General features: G+C 42.4%; 1 protein-coding gene across 4 annotated transcripts in view; it reads right to left on the reverse strand.

The window, feature by feature from the left end:
• Window positions 1–17,305, reverse strand: part of CADPS2 (Ca++-dependent secretion activator 2) — a 392,026-nt gene that overhangs the window by 240,221 nt on the left and 134,500 nt on the right. For all 4 annotated transcript variants that reach the window (XM_004676989.2, XM_004676986.2, XM_004676984.2 and 1 more), the window contains exon 3: window positions 9,396–9,728. In XM_004676989.2, the coding sequence (XP_004677046.1) occupies window positions 9,396–9,728 (333 nt within the window). The remainder of the gene's footprint in view (window positions 1–9,395; window positions 9,729–17,305) is intronic.

Consider the following 17,305-nt stretch of genomic DNA (forward strand, 5'->3'; position numbering starts at 1 on the left):
CACTCTGTCTCTGGTGAAGCCTCTCGCCGCCCCTGAGCCTCTGGCCTGTACCCCAGTTCTGTATGCATAAATAAATAAATCTTATAAAAAAAAAACTGCATCCCCAGTATAAACATTTCATTTCTAGAGGACATTGATTCAATATACAATTAGATATTTAAACTCATTTACACATGAAATCATTTATCGTGATACATTTATATTTAAAAGTGAGTATGTACAAAAATATGACAGCCATGTTATTAATTCCAGTGTCTTTAAAAAAATCAGGTATTGCATAAGCTAATCACTCTTCAGGTCTTAAGTTTCTCCTTGGTGCATCCTAAAGTATGACAATTACCGTGTAATAACATTTACTTCACTACTTTCCGCAAGCATTTTAAAACTTAATACACATGAAAAATCTACTCTAATTGTTACTTCTGCACTTCAGCTTCCTTTTTTGAAAGTGAGTTTTGTTATTAAATGTCACTGTCTCTGTAGAATGTGCTTTTATTTCTGCCAAAGCAGGCAGATCATGGTAAACGGAATTCATTATGAATCTCGTGCTACTTGAAAAAAGCTGACAGTGATGAAAGACAGACACCAATTTCCTCTGAGCATTCACATTTCTTCCCATTTTCCTTCCTCATACCTCAGAGGGATCCCTCAGAAGGGAATGCGTCATGATTCCTGGACTCTGGGGGAAAGACTCTGCCAGTCAGAAGGGAATCAGGAGCTGCCTGTATTTGTCCAGTATTTCAAATACTACACTCAATATGCTTAATCGTTGAGACTAATAAAACTTCTAGGGAAAGGGAACTATAAACTTGAATGCTACTTCTTAACTACGTGAAAGTATTCCTGCCTATTCTTCACAAACACACAAACACTTGTGTGGCAGAACACAGTTGTGATGTCTTCATAATGTAAGGAATCTAGGTGGGAAGGATATTTAGAGACAGTTCAGTTAACTTTGCTTTGTCTCTTAGGGAAATATGGCTGACTCATCCTCTCCAGTTAATGGAAAAAGAATTTGAAAGATTAATGAAGGTGCTTCTGGCATTAGACATCTGGATTTAGATAGCTGTGAAATTCAGCGACTTAATCCTCTTACGAGAGAAACAGAGTAGCAAAAGGAGGAGAAATGCAGCAGAGAGGGCGTGGCACTGGCCTGCCCTCAGACTGGTCATTTAGGATCTTACATCTCTCCAAGTCTACACTGCTCTTAGCTACATGTGCCAATGTCTCCTCAAAGCACAAAGCCCATTTCTTGCTCACACTCCTGCAGTCACAATGATGGTGGGTAGGAGGAGAAACGCTGGAGGGGACACTACAAGGTCAGCAGGCTTTTCACACAAGGAGACAGGATGGAAGGGATTAGTGTAGGCCATTAATCAAATTATGGAAACCAAGACCCTTAGGCCTCAATGCCCAGATCAGGAACCACAACACCCAGGCAGGTGTCAGACTGTTGCAGGGAGTGTCAAGAGCACAGACCTAAAGGTAGATGTGGAAACGAAGATGTAAGGATTAAGGAACAAACCATCCACTTATGAAGATGAGCCCCTCTCTAGGGAAAGAAGATGCTAAATCCCAGCATTGCCCCACAGAGGGGCTGCAGGCTTTCTGCCCACCTGTTATTATGCAGTTGCTTCTTTCCACCAGCTCTCGCCCCCTGCCAGCTAGCAGCCTCCTGCCTGCCTGTGACCTGCACCTGCCGGGGCCTCTCTTTGCTGACCCCCCTTTGCTGACCTCCCTTAACAGAGACAGCTTCCTCAGGGTTGCCCATCAGCGACCATGCAGGCCTCTCCCAGCACACCTTCCCTTTCAGGGCAGCTCTTTCTGCCCACTTGTGTCTATGCAAGTGTCTTTACTCTTCTGTCCCTTTTCCTAATAAACCTATTCTTTTAAATATCTTATGTCCTTGTGTCGCAGAGAATCTCACCACGTGCCACTGAAAGGGAGCCCTGGAGAAACGTCCCAGAGTGAACTTAACGGCCCCCCACGCCAAACTCCAAAAGCGACATCAACACCATGCTTTTACCCAAATGCCAAGCCGTTCATACCATCTTCCTTAGTGCCAGAATCTTCTTATTCTTGCTGACAGCTTCCTGGAAAGATTACACAGTCTTCTTCCCCAACATTGCCTTCTCTTCAACCTCAAGACACCAGAGCCAGGAACTGAAGCCATTTACATTATATTGGCATTTACAAAACAGTACTACTTAAAAAAAAGACAAACAAACCTAGCAAATAACTAGGTCTCTGTGCTCCTATCATTCAACATAATGCTTGGGACATCATTTCAAAATATGGGTACTCCCTACCTAAGAATGGAAAATGGGTTCATAATGCATGTGAAAACAGTGTTACCCTTTGTCAAGTTTTGAAATTAACTTTAATAAACATTTAGTTCAAGTAAAGAAGCTCATGTGTTCATAGCACCCCTTGATAGCACTGTCATTTAAAAATATGTTAAGTAAAAATCATTGTTAAGGCAAGTGTATAGTTCTAATATCAACAAATTGTGTTTCTCTGAAAGTATAAAGAGACACTTGAAATTCACTGCATGTCCTTAAAAATTAGTCTGAGTTAAATTTTCCACTGACAGTTTGTTCTTCCTTCACTCCTGTTACTTTAGTGGATCCAAGTAAAGTATGGCTAACAATTCAACCACAGATTCCCGTTATTGTTACATTGCTCCTTGTAGATTATGCATTGACTACTTTTCTAAATTTTACCTCATACTGTGTCCTAACAATGTGTACAGGGCAGACACACTGTTCTCAAGCCAACGAATGCAAAGTATGACTGGTAGTTTTAATAGCACCACAGACAACCCAGGCACACCTGGCGGTACTTCTGTATGGGTATTTTTTTGGCAACATATGAATCATTTCTTTCATTTTTCCCCTTAATTTCATACCTTAGCGGTGACAGCTTCTAGAGAGTGTTTCAGGAGTTTCCAACTTGCCTGAATTTTGATAGTTAATAATTCTTTGGTCTGTCTAGACGGAAACAGTTGCTGGTGTTCAATTCCAGATGTTAATCATGCAGCTTTGGGGCAGGGGACCCATACTGAGGCTGGGGGCAGCAGGGGCTGGCCTGGCACTGCTCCCTTCTTCTCACCTCTCCCTGCGTCCCCAGGGACTGTCTGCCCCCTGCCACCTCACACATCCTAGCTAACAGCTCTCTGTGACTGACCCTGCAGTAGAAAGATCTTAAGAGATTTCCTAGGGGAACAACTGTTGGCAAAAACAAGGGCTCGGATGAGGGTAAACAACTGCAGAAACAGGAATGTTGCCATTAGAGGCCAAAGCCTTTCTCAAGACCCAGGAAATTTCACAATACTTGGGATCAGCTGGCTGTGGGTCCTTCACCTTTGCCCTGCTCCACTAGTCCTCTCAAAGCTATATTTTCTAAGGGGTACACCATTTTCTATGATTTCACCTTTTCTTCTTTAACTTCTGATGAAAGGCAACAAAGAATAGGTAAGACACACAACCTTGAGGGATATGTGTGGAATGGCTCTTGGCTATTCAGTTCTTGCATCACTATCCATATTCACAATGTCATTCCTTTCATAAAATGATTTGTTATTGCAAAGGGAAGCTCTTCCTTTATTAGGAGTTTCTGAGATTTCTTTTTGTTTTTAAGTCAATAAAAAAATAATCCCCGAGCTTTTCTTTCAAGTCTCAGAACAATAGAAATGAACTCATGTTTCTGAAGAGACACAGGAAGAGTTTGGAAGTCAACACTGTCCTCCTTAAATAGACAGCTGGGCAAACTGAGGACCAATGACTTTTCTTGCACTTGTTAGAGACAGGAGATTGCAGGTGAAACCATGAAACCAACCCCTGGAGATACAGACAGGACCAAAGAGGTGTGCAGCTCTCAGAGCAGAAGTCCATGAAGGACAAAAGGACTTGTCAAGACCTAGTGACCAAGTTAGTAATTTGTCCAAGAGAACAGGAGTTGAGGAAACAATAAGAAATTCCTGGGGCTACAATCCTATGGGGCTCCCACACTTCACTAGGTTTTCTTTCTAGTAACCCCACCGGTTCTCATGGCAGGATCCATGAAAGATCCCCAGGAGAATTTGGCAGAAGGAGGGAAGCTAAAGCATTCTAAACCTTCCATACCCTTCTCCCTGACAATGGGGAATATAGTCTCTGCCAAAGAGAAACACTGAGAACAAGTCTTAGCAAGGGGAGAGGAGGCTGCCCACTGCAGTCCTTTGCAAGCTGTTTATCCTTCCTGTTGGGGGGCAGGAGGAAAGAGCCAGAGTGAGCAGGGGGAGAAGACCTCAAGAAACAGACTAGAGTTGCCAGGGAAGGAAACAAGGGGCATGAGAGAGGGGATGTGGATGCATCCAGGGAGAGCACACTTATGAATGTTATAGCTCCAAGACTTAGGTCCACTGAAAGACTAAAAATCAGATTACAGACTGTTCCCTATTCCCCAGCAATTGACATAGCTCCAGCCTAACAAAGGTGGGACACTACTAAAAGAACTGCTAGACACAGACTCTCTCTGAGGAGGAAGACTTAGGGAAGTCTCAAGTCAAAACAGGAGATGGAAACAAGGATGCTATTAGAATTTAGAGCTTCTTATGCCTATGGCTACAAGAAACATTACACACAGGCCAGCTCTTACACAGGTAACATAAATCCTGACACTAAAGGCAATGCTATCACAGTTCTAGACACCTGATATGTCTGGTTTTATAAAATAAAATAAAATAAAATAAAATAAAATAAAATAAAATAAAATAAAATAAAAACAGGGCATAACAAAAGGCAAAAAGAAATACAAAGTTTAGAGAGACAAACTAAACATTCAAACCAAGGATGCTGTCTGTGGTCCTCATCAAGGGATTTAAATAACTTATTAACAAGGTATAGGCTGTGGTGAAAAAAATAAAAACATGCGTGAATAGGTAAGTAACATCAGCAGAGAGATGGAAACGAAGAAAGGTCAAAAGGAAATGCCAGAAATAAACTCTGAAAGAAATGAATAATGCCATTAATGGGCTTAGCACAGTAGACCTGAAGATACTGAGAAAAGAATCAGTGAACTTGAAGAAAGGTCAGCAGAAACTTTCCATTCTGAAACATGAAGAGGAAAAATGACTCAAAAAATAGAAGTCCTGCAACTATGGGACCACACTAAAGTAGGAGAGAGAGGAGAGTTGAAGGGAGGCAGAAAATGGGACAGAAGGAGTATCTGCTAATTTTTCAAAACTAATGACAGAAACCAACCTCCAGATTCTGGAAGCTCAGAAAACACCAAACAAGAGAAACACAAGCAAAGAGACTATACCTTGGAGTGCTATAATGAAACTGCAGAAAACTTACATAGAAAATACAGCAGGAATCCAAGTCACAAACAGCTTACAGAAACAGTCAGAGTCTCATCAGATGTAGCGGAACAAGGTAAAAAGAGGGTGGAGCCAGTCATTAGTGTTAAGTTTAGTGTTAACCTAGACCAACCTACAAAATAGAATAACAGAGGACATAAGTGAAGAAAAAGAAGCATGTTTTAACTTTCTTAACAGATCAAAGAGTTCACTGTTAAAAGCAGTAGTAGTTGGCATGGTATCATTGCAAAATTGAACAAGGAAGCCATCATCCCCCTTTACACATGGAGAAACAGACTCAAATAGAACAGGGAGTGCAGGGTCAGAGATCTTGCTCTACAAGAAATGAGGTTTTTCAGAGATAAGATAAATATATAGATCAGAAACCTAGACTGTGGAACTCCCTGGTGCTGCAGTGAGTTAAAGCACAGCACTAAGAAACTAAAGCCACTTCAGCATGAGTTTGATCCCAGGCCCTGGAGGTGACCCACATGGCACAGCAGACCTCTCCTGACCCGCCCACTGCTCCCCTCAGCAGCGTACTTTGTCGATCTGTCTGTTCTGCTCCCCACTGTCTCTGGTGAAGCCTCTCACCACCCCTGCACCTCTGCCTATACCACAGTTCTGTATGCATAAATCAATATTTAAAAAAAAAAAAAAGAAACCTAGTCCGACCTACAAAATAGAATAGCAGAGGACATAAGTGAAGAAATAGAAGCATGTTTTAACTATTCTTAACAGATCAAAGAGTTCACTGTTAAAAGCAGTAGTAGTTGTCGTGGTATCATTGCAAAATTGAACAAGGAAGCCATCGGCCCTCCCCCACAGGCAGGATAGGGAGGCTTAAATGGATCAAGGGAGTGAATGGGACTGTCCTGGAGAACTTGGGCCATGAAGCTGATATCCCTTAATGTGATGATCCTGTATGCAAATTCAGATCATTAGTCCAGATCCACCTGACACTAGTCCCCCTAACCAAAGCCATGAATATAATCAGAGCCTCCAGACTCCCAGGCAGCACAGCATTTCAGTAAATCCAACTCTACTGTTCTCCACTGTGTCTCTGGTGTATTCTTTCACAAACACTCCCCAATCTCCCTCACCCCGACCACCACCTCTTCTGCCCTACACCCAACCCAACTCTGTCCCAGAACAGTAGTTTGGATGATTATGGCATAGAACTAAATAACTGAAATAAATGACCGAAATATCACAAGTGGTGAGGAGGAGAAACTGGGCATGACTGTAAGATAGCTACAGTGCATTTGAACCCTGTAGTGGTATTTATAAGTGGATTTAGGGCTCTCCCTGATGGTGCAGTGGGTTAAAGCACAGCATTATGAAGCTCTCAGAAGCCACTGCAGCACAAGTTCGATCCCCTTCCTGGGAGCTGACACATATGGTGTGGCAGACCCGCCCACTGCTCCCCTCAGCAGTACACTTCGTCAGTTGCTTATTCTGCTCCCCACTCTGTCTCTGTTGAATCTTTTCACCACACCTCTGGCCTGTAACCGAGTTCTGTAAGCATAAATAAATAAATCTTTAAAAAAATAAATAAAAGTAGACTTAGAATATTTTAAAATGTATATTGTAAATCTTAGGATACCCACCAGACAAGCAAGTTTTAAAAACAACAAGTAGTATATAAAGAGAGGGTATCAAATGGACTCAGACAAAGGTTCAATTAAAACTAGAAAAAAGCAGGAGGGGGGTCAAATGCAGGAAAGTGACAACCAAAGACTTCAGATTTTATTCTTAGGGCACCACTTTAAACGTGAGTAGTCTAAACACTCCCACTAAAAGAGTATGTCATGTTGCATTAAAAGAAAAACCAAGAGCAATTATGCAATTATTATGTGCCTATAAAAAATAACAACCTGGCCCTCCCTGGTGGCACAGTGGGTTAAAGCACAGCACTAAGAAGATAAAGCCACTTCCACATGAGTTCGATCCCCGGAGGAGATCCACACAGCGTGGCAGACCTCTCCTGACCCGCCCACTGCTCCCCGCAGCAGTGTACTTCGTCGATCTGTCTGTTCTGCTCCCCACTCTGTCTCTGGTGAAGCCTCTAGCCGCCCCTGAGCCTCTGGCCGGTACCCCAGTTCTGTATGCACAAATGAATAAATCTTAAAAAAAAAAAAAACCCACTTTCAACAAAGAATCAGCTAGGATAGAGATAAGCAGATGGAGAACACATCATGTTAACCCGATCAAAAGGAAATGGTTTCATTATATTAATTTCAAAATAGACTTCAGGAAAACATGTCACTATCAAGAATAAAAAGGGATGTGATATAATGATGAGTTAATTCCACCCAAAGACAGCTGTTTTAAATGTGTATGAACCAGAGCATCAAAATACGCAAGGTAAATACGGACAGGACTGGAAGGAAAAACAAACTCATTACAGATTGAAAATGTGCATTAGACATATGTTCTAATTATAAGCAAAAAAAAAAAAAAAACAGGAGTCCACACTTTTACTGTAAAAGTAATCTTAGAAAGCAAGGGATACATGTTAAAATAGTCTGAATTAACTGACTGATAGGTCCACAGGTATTTATCTTATCATCTTATAATGTCAACACTGAGCATAAATTGTAAAGCATATATAATAACCAATTGAAAGGTCGACCTGCTCTATTAAGACTTGTGAATATAGAAAACAGGTATCTAGGGCTCTCACTGGTGAAAGCACAGCGCTATGAAGCTAAAACCACATTGAGCTTGATTCCCCGCCAGGGAGCTGACTACACGGTGCGGCAGACCTCTCCTGACCTGCCCACTGCTCCCCTCAGCAGTGTACTTCATCAGTCTGCCTGTTCTGCTCACTGTTCTGTCTCTGGTGAATCCTCTCATTGCCCCTGCAAATTTGGGGCCAGTGCTCCAGTTCTATATGCATAAAAAAATCTTAAAAAAAAAAACAAAAACTAAAAACAGGTTATCTTATTTTGCTCAACCAGGTCTCCTTAATACCTCGTAAGGATCTGACTTGCCTACTCCATAAAGATCTATTAAATGTCTGAGTCTGAATTTCACTACAAAATTATGTTCATCAATATTTAACTACACAAATGAACTACTGTTACATTAGAAATATAAGTCACAGTTGCATTACTTTTTAAGTAAAAGATTTTGGTTTTACAGCCACTGCCTGTTGTAACTACCACCTAGTTTAATAATGTAGCAAAAACAAGCACGGTGCATGCATAAGCTGTTCACAGGTTAATTAAGATGTCACATTACTATGAAATAACTGTTAACTTATGCATTTGAAATGATCCACGATTAGTTATGCAAAGTAAATTACAGACAGAATACAGAAATTAAGTAGATTTGCGAAAAGATTAAAGATAAATGTAAACAAGTACATTATACAGATGCAACTATTAATGAACACATGGACTTTAAAATGTCAAAATTTTATCCACTTAAATTGTTTATTAGGGCAGAGATCACAAACTGCAAATATGGAAGGTATGCATTATTAGACCAATGGTAGGGCCTGAAAATGAAAAAGCAGGTTTATCCAGTTTTTCATATTTATGATTAGAATAACAACTAAGAAGAAATATATTGTTCACTCTGTCATCTCTTTAAATTCCTAGGTTAGCAAGCCTCTTCAATTTGTTTCTGTCTGGCAAGGTGAAAGAAAATTGAAATTTCAGTTACTTCCATAAAACTCAGAATACCAGCATCAAATCTCTTAGGGCAAATTATTTGGCACTGAGGAATACCTGTATATAATAAATTGCCAAGTTTCTTCAGATAACAGATGGTTTTCACTTTACTATTTGGACCATGCCCTAAATATACCCCACTGGCATAAATCTGATGCCCTAAAATAGGGCACATGGGAACAATTATTTAGTAGGTAAAATGTACTGATGTTCTTCTCCCTCTAGCAAGTAATTCTTTCAACGCTTCTTTTGCATATCACTCTTTATTAAAATTCAAGTCCACTCAATTTTCTACCCAAATAACAGGTAGGCTTCATGGAAGCAATGTTCATTGTGCAAGTCGGACATAGGAGTGGGAAAAATGGACCACTTACCTGACATGCATTATAGAGGAGTTGGTGCTCGAGTTTTTTAATGCCCAGAATCTGCTGGAACATCTCGTAGAGTTGTTCCTTGCTCAGAATAAGTTCAGACACAGCACTGAGGGCCATCCTATTTGGCTGTTTGCACAAGTCCTCTTCACCCCTGTAGATGGCGTCATACTTGGCGATCCAGGAGCTCAATACTGTCTCTTTGCTCAAGCCATCAATTTCTGGCAAACTCCGCACACGTTTTTCTATATTTTTCTTAAACACCTCTCTGAAGTCGTTTGCAGAACACCCTCCACTTTGCACCATTCTGGCCACTCGATCACTCTTCAGAAAAACCTGAGAAACAAAAATCAAAATCAAGCTATGTACAATTAGGCAGGGACTCGTCACCACTTGTTTTTGCAACCTAGACAGTTATGGCAGCAGATATCTTACAATTATTCAAACTGTTTTGTAATGCACAGTAAGTGATGACATAAACAGAAGTCCGAAATCTCTCTAAAACGTTGAAATGTTTAGAAGAGACAACAATTGGTGTTGAGGAAGCTTAAGATGGTGAAACTTTGCCCTACATACAGTCCATCCCTTCCCCCAAGGTCATGGACATTTCTACAACCGAATCCTTTACCCATGCACGCATCTCACCAGGCACAGCTGTCTCCATAAACACGGTCTTGAGCTGGGAGGATCCACTGACATGGGATGTTCTCCAGCCACAGGTTCTACATGCCTGGAGTTAACGGACCAGGAGACCTCCAGTCACTCCACATCCTGATTTGTTATTGCTTCTCTTCCTGATTATGACCATTTTACAAGTTGTGAAATGGCAGTTCATTGTCTCATTTTCATTTCTCTAATAACTAATGATGCTGAGCATCACTGCATGTTTAGCGGCCATCTTATACCTCTTTGGTAAAGTTTTCACTTAAAACTACATCAGCTGAATTTGTGGTGGCAAAACCTGTGGTTAGAGAGGGCGAACCCTATACATGGGATTTCAACTGCACAGGGTCGCCCCACATGACCTTTGTCAACTGCATGTTTTCTCTAATTTGTTACAGCTGCCTCATGTTAAATGCAAACAGGTCATCTCCACTGCCAGTTGGCTACTGCTTCTCAGGGCAACCACTCTGCCAGTGAAGGTAGCATGATTTTGAGGTTATTAGAGAAACACGAATGGAAGAAAGACGCCTGCCTCATTCTTGGTTTTCTGCTACCTGGAGAGATGTGGCAACAACCAGGCTGGCTGAGTCCAGACACCCCCCCCCGGGAGTGGTTTCCCAAAGTACAACCCCACGTCCCGCCCCTGCACCGGCAGAGTCCCAGAGAACCCTGCGGCACACATCTCTCTCTGGACAACTGTCCCCCAGCACACATAGCCTTGTAGGGAAGCACTTCTGTGGCGGACTCTGCCATCCTGGGGACAGCCACAGCTTCTCCAGTGTAGTCTGGATCCCTGTGTTCGGGATGGGGGAAGTTGGACCCTCGGGATGGCCGTTGCCCTGCACTTGGCTATATTTACATTCTTGCATTTTCCACTACTGTAGTCTACTGTTTGCACTAGGCTTCCCCTGTTTAATTATTGTGAGATCTGTCTCCAGAGTGTCACTGATACAGAAATACTGAAACACTGTATATAACACTATTTCTCTGAGAAATTATTTGAAATTGAAACAACTTTTTGAAAATTGGTGACCGTGTATCAATTTACCTTACTGTTGCAGCCTTAAAGTAAAATCTAAAGTGTTCAGAAAAATGTAATTGGCATTTAGTACTTTAAATTGGCAGGTGTTTCTCTTCAAGCCTTGTTTTTTTTTTTTTTTTAACTGTTTTCTTAAAACAGTCAGTGCTGGATTCTCACAAATTACCAAATGATATCTGAAGCCAGGAAACAAGCTCATGTTTTGGGAGTCTTAGTTTCCTCTATAAAATCATACCTAAAGTGATACAAACTCAGTCCAATTACATGTTATTTTGTTGGTATTTACTAAATGGTAATAAATGTGTCACACATTTTGCTAACTTTTGGGGACACAAAAATAAATGAGCTGAAGAGCCAGACCTCAAATAAATGGGAGAGACATGCTAAACCATTAAATGTAATGGGTAAGAATCATAATGGAAACCTATGGAGAAGGAGAAGGGAAAAAGACACAAACAGGGCCGATGTCTGAATCACCTGTGGGTTGGGGTGGGGGCAAGAACACACAATGCATTTCAATACAATTAAAGACCATGGGTCAAGAAAGCTGAGCATAAGGCTGCAGGGCTTTCAAAAGAAATGTGAGGATTTTCATACAGCAGGAGCATTAAATATAAGGATGAGGGCAGCAAAAGTTGTGCCAACAAGAGCAGAGAGCAGATGGCGAAATATACTGGTGCCAGGCAAGGAAGCGGCACTGCCTTGTAGTGGCACCAGTCATGACTGCAGAACCCAGGAGTCTGAGTGCTGAGAAGCCGCGTTTAGACAAAAGATGGAGGCGCATCAAGAGTAGATGACAGTGGGCCAGGGCAGAGATCGCGATACCAGTTGTCAGAGGTGTGCAACAGGCCAGGTGGAGCACAGCACAGACCTGAGGCTAGAAACGATAGGAGAGGCAGGAGAGTTAGGAGAAAGAACGGACACAGCTTGATGACTCACAGAAGGTGGGAAGGCAGGCAGCCCCCAGGTGACTCTGATCTAGACACGCGGTTTACTCACTAAATTTGAGTCTCAGTTTTCCTCAGGAAGCCCTTTGCCCATGTCAGTTCATTAACCTCACTCACTCAGTTTGCTCTATTATTTAGAAAATAAATAATAAAAAAAGTTTATTTATTTATGCATACAGAACTGGAGTACAGGCCAGAGGTACAGGGGTGGTGAGAGGAGTCACCAGAGAGAGAGTGGGAAGCAGAACTGGCAGCTCTATGAAGTACACTACTGAGGGGAGCAGTGGGTGTGTCAGGATAGGTGAGGTCTGCTGCGCCAAGCGGGTCACCTCCCTGGCCAGGGACTGAACTCACACTGAAACACCTGTGGCTTGGCTAGCTTCGTAGTGCTGTGCTTTTAACCCACTGCACCACCAGGGAGGCCTAGTTTGCTCTATTCCATTCAGCTCATATATCACCAGACATGTAACTATTGTCCCTGCTGCCCCTTGTCCCCTCACTACTGGCAAATACAAGGTCAGTGCCACAAGAGCAGGAGTTTTGTTTCATAGTGAACCCGGAACTTAATGCAGAACCTGCCCCATAGGTGCTCCATAAAGGTTTAGAAAAGCAATGGCTGTTAAGGGACATTGAACGCTCAAAGGCTAAAGAGGCAGATCAAATAGGCGCCTACCTCACAGGTGTCCCACGATGTGTATGTCTGTGAGAGAATAACCAGTCAAAGATTGAAAATGGCACGTGAGTCAGAAAGCTAAAGGGGGTTTTGCATGCATGAGGGCAGAAGAGCACCAAGCTGAAAGCAAGCATGTGCATCAGCTCTCCTGGCGCCAGGTGGGGAAGAGAAAGGAAAGCTGTTTTTCTCTGGCTTCTGCAGGACTCATGCTGTCCACTCAGCATCAGGGCTTGCCACTTCGCAAATGCTCCCAGTCCTGCCTCCATCACAGCTGGGATCGATCAACCCCTTATCCTAATCTCACCTAAGTTTCAGATTTGAGTCTCCAATATGATCTGACATCTCTTCTTGTATGTCCCCCTGACACCCTAAGTTTAAGAAGTGACAAGTAGACTCATAGTTTTCTCACTATTTGCTCAGATACCAATACTACACACTTCTCCTTTGGAGCCCTGGAAACAATCCTGCTCTTCCTCCTCCAAACTGTTTTTCCACCAAAGAACTTGCACCAAACTCTGTTCCTAACACCTTCAACTTCCTCCCAGTCTCCTCCTGACCTCTTCACTTACTCATAAGAGCTCTTCCCGCCTGTGACTGTGAATAGACTGAACAAGAGGAGCAGCTTTTTAATTGGTGACTCAGAAATTTACCTGGCAGCCACCCTGGTCCCGTCATTTTTTCCAACTTCCTCATTTCATTGGTATCAAATTAAGACTTAATTTTCTGGTCATTTTAGTCCTTCGGCTCTTTAAAGCTCTTTATCAACTTTCCACTACAATCACCAAAACCCCTGAAATCCCACATCAACTGGCCCCAAGCTACCTCTTTGGGTTCTCTCTCAGGTCATTCTCAGTCTCCATGGTCCACCTCCACTGGCTTCACAATCCCCACTCACCTGCACCTAAGTCTCTCACACTTCAGAACCCTCTCAATCCCCTGCCCCAGAGAGTTCTTCCCTAATCACCTGGAACCAGTCAGATCCTACCTTCTTTATGTGTGATTCTAAGACCTTCTGTTTGGTTCATTAAAGTTATTTTGTAACTGTAGTAGTAAAGTGAAAATCCTATTACTATTTCATCCACCATCATTATCTGTAGCCCCAGGTGCTAAGACAGGCACACACAAAATTATTGAGTCAATGATTTTGATGGTTCAATGAATAATTGTGTTCCATTGCATGTAAGCAATAACCAGACAATTATCTTCTTATATAAAACTTACAAGGCATGGACTTTGTCCTTAAGAATGGGAGGCAGAGACACCCCAAAAGGAAGGAAGCAAAATGAGTGATGAAAGAGGAAAGTGAGATATTTTTGCAAGGAAAATAAAAGTCTATATTATCTAAAATATAATTTTATTTTGATTTGAAAATATAGAATGTTGTCTAATTCTCAAAATATGTACTGTTGACAGAAATGATAGCATTTACAAATAATTTTCCAATTGTAATCAGCTATGAAATTCACAATGACAAAGTCAGTCTCACCAGACAGCAAATCTCTTCCTCCTGTGTCCTTTCACAAGTTTTCAAGTTAAAAGCAGGTAAAATGTGGTCACATGTAGTTACTGAGCCTATAGGTGCTCTCCAGTTCTGGGGTACACATACATCCCCTTTTTGCTCTGGGCCCCACCACCCTCTAGAGGCTCCGTCTGCAGGATGTGAGAAGTGCCCAGGTTGGTGCTGAAGCAGCTGTGTGAGCTCAGTGTGTGAACAAACCATGGTTGTGCAGATATACTGTGTCCCCCAAACTCTTTATATGTTATCACCTGGCTTCCTCACAATCACCCTCAGCCTTCTTTAACATTCTCCTTTACAGAGTGAGTGGTTTAAGCTGAGAAATTGTGTGACTGGCCCAAGGTCACTAGTTATTGGGAAGGGAAGACTCCTTTACCCTCACCTGGGCTTCACTTTTAAAAATGTTCTGCTGCACACCTGTGAGGTAACCAATCAATGATCTTCTTGTGAAAAGGCCACCAGCCATGCAACGCATTGAGTGTGGAAGTCAGGAGCCTGGCATAGAAAATTATATATACTGTGCTATGACATCTCTCCCTGTTTCAGTGAGCTGACCGGTGCGTGAGCTACCGGTGAGCTGTCATCCTGCCCACTCACCTACTCAGTTTATGCACCGAAGGAGTCACTGAGAATCTTAAAGTCTTGGTGAACAAAAGTGAAACATGATGACTATCCCAAGAAACTCTCTCTAAAGGCTAAGTCTGCTCGGCTGTCCAAATAAGATATCAAATGTACTCATGCTCAGAAGCTCTTATTCATACGTTGCTTTTGAGCTGAACCAGGCATCACGTCTTGGATTTAAAAGGACTGAATAATGACAAGCAAAACATTATCTGCTGCCGAATCATCTTGGATGTGGATGAGATGGTTCCTGGGAAGACTGCCAGCATGTGTTCAGCTGGCAACTCTGACAAGCATTCCAGTGATAAGAGCAGCTTTATTCTCAATAATGGCCCCCCCAAAATTCTTTAATAATTCCTGTGCTCTATATACTGTCTGTGGATGTTTTCAATTATTAATGCTTTTATTAAAAAAAAAAGATTTACTTATGCATGCATACAAGAATTAGGGTACAGGTCAGGAGTTGAGGGTGGTGAGAGAATTCACCAGACAGAGTAGGGAGCAGAACAGGTGAATCTACTAGAATATACTGCTGAGGGGAGCAGTGGGTGAGACAGGAGAGGTTTGCTGTGCCATGTGGGTTAGCTCCCTGGCTGGGGATGAACTCATGCTGCAATAACTGCTGATAGCTTCATAATGCTGCACTTGAGCTACTAGGGAGGCCCTAATTCCTGAAGCTTTGTAACAGTGATGAGTGAGTTGCATGAGATATCAGGTAAACACCAGTATTTCTTATCACGTCACCATGAGCCCAAAGGCAGTCACCGGATTCCCTGTGGACACCGGGCTGTGCTGGTCTCCTCATCCATCCAGTCTCCTGACTTGCCTTTCCACCCCTCTCCTCCACTGCTCCAGAGAACTTACTTCTGCGCCCTTAAAGGGGAACACACTCATTCAGCCCTCCAGACTCTCCAGGTTTCCTTCTACACAGCTCCTCTCACACTATGTTCTGGGCCAAGTGCCCAGTGCTGGGAATTTACTGGTGAGCAAAATCCTCTGGGCTTGCTGCTGCCACAGAGATAACAGTGGATGGAGTAATTACACAAACTGAAATGACTGCACCCTGATGACCCCTGAGAACTTTTGGGGCCATGAGAGTTTGGAACAAGCACTTGAATCTAGGCAAGCAGGTCACAAGAAGCTTCCTGAGGTGATGAGTAGAGATCTTTAGACTGAATGAGTTTGAGAAAGTGGGGAGACCACAGACATTGGATGTGGGAATCACAGCAGTTCTTAGTGGTCTGGAGGTCTGCTTGGGTATGGAGGAGAGCAGCCGAGGGTGCAGTCCCCAGAGAAGAGGAGAAATAGGCGTCAGAAGACATCAGCCCTTTATAACAGGAGCCTGGAAGACTACAAACATTTAAGTCCAGGTGTCTCATGATAAAAAAAACTGCATTCTGGGCCCTCCCTGGTGGCGCAGCGGGTTAAAGCACTGCACTGAGAAGCTAAAGCCACTTCTGCATGAGTTCGATTCCCGTCTGCCCCGGAGGAGACCACATGGCGTGGCAGACCTCTCCTGACCCGCCCGCTGCTCCCCTCAGCAGTGTACTTCGTCGATCTGCCTGTTCTGCTCCCCACTCTGTCTCTGGTGAATCCTCTCACCCACCGCATCTCTAGCCTGTATCCCAGTTCTGTATGAAAAAATAAATAAATCTTAAAAAAAAAACTGCATTCTGAAAAGAGCTAATATACATATATATATATATAATATATACAATACATATTTTTATTCTAATTATATAAATATATATATAATATGGTATATATATATATATATATATATATATATATATATTTAACCCTCACAATCACTTAAAGTAGGTCATTTCTAAAGCCAAGGCCATGCAATACCACAGAGGAGTGAAACTGAGCCCAGTCTTGCTCAAGTTGTCCTCTTGACCATCACATAATCCAACCTGGTGATTTACCAACTTATGGCTCGTTACACCACGCTGAAGAGCACAAGGAGGGAGAACAGAGTCCTGCCATTCTCTGCCTCTTGTGACGCTTCCTGCAATGTGATGCCATTTCTTTATTCCTAGTCCTCTCAGCATGTCTGTCCCATTCTCTCTGAATGCACAGACATGCCTGTCTTCACATTATAGCAAGTTCTGTAGAGCACCACACAGCTCTCCCCTCTCAGACTATGAATTCACATTACAGCAGCACCTGTAATGTCTGCAGAGTCTGTGTCATTACTCAAAATTTAAAGGAAGTCATCAGGCACTTCTAGTGGGAACGGCCTCTGAAAGTCATCAAGCACCAAAGGTGGTAATTCTAACAGAATAAGGAGGTTTGCACTGACTATTACAAATTAACAGATTACAAAATAATTTTAGTAAAGTTCGGTTTATTCAATATTTTAATACAAATGACAGGTTCAGTGATCAACTTCTTTGTAATAAAATGTTATTAACAGTAAATCATTGGTTGATTCTGTCAATAGTCTTTTCT

This window comes from Condylura cristata, unplaced genomic scaffold (assembly GCF_000260355.1).
Source record: "Condylura cristata isolate star-nosed mole 26May11 unplaced genomic scaffold, ConCri1.0 scaffold00005, whole genome shotgun sequence".
In the NCBI taxonomy this organism is placed as follows: domain Eukaryota; kingdom Metazoa; phylum Chordata; class Mammalia; order Eulipotyphla; family Talpidae; genus Condylura; species Condylura cristata.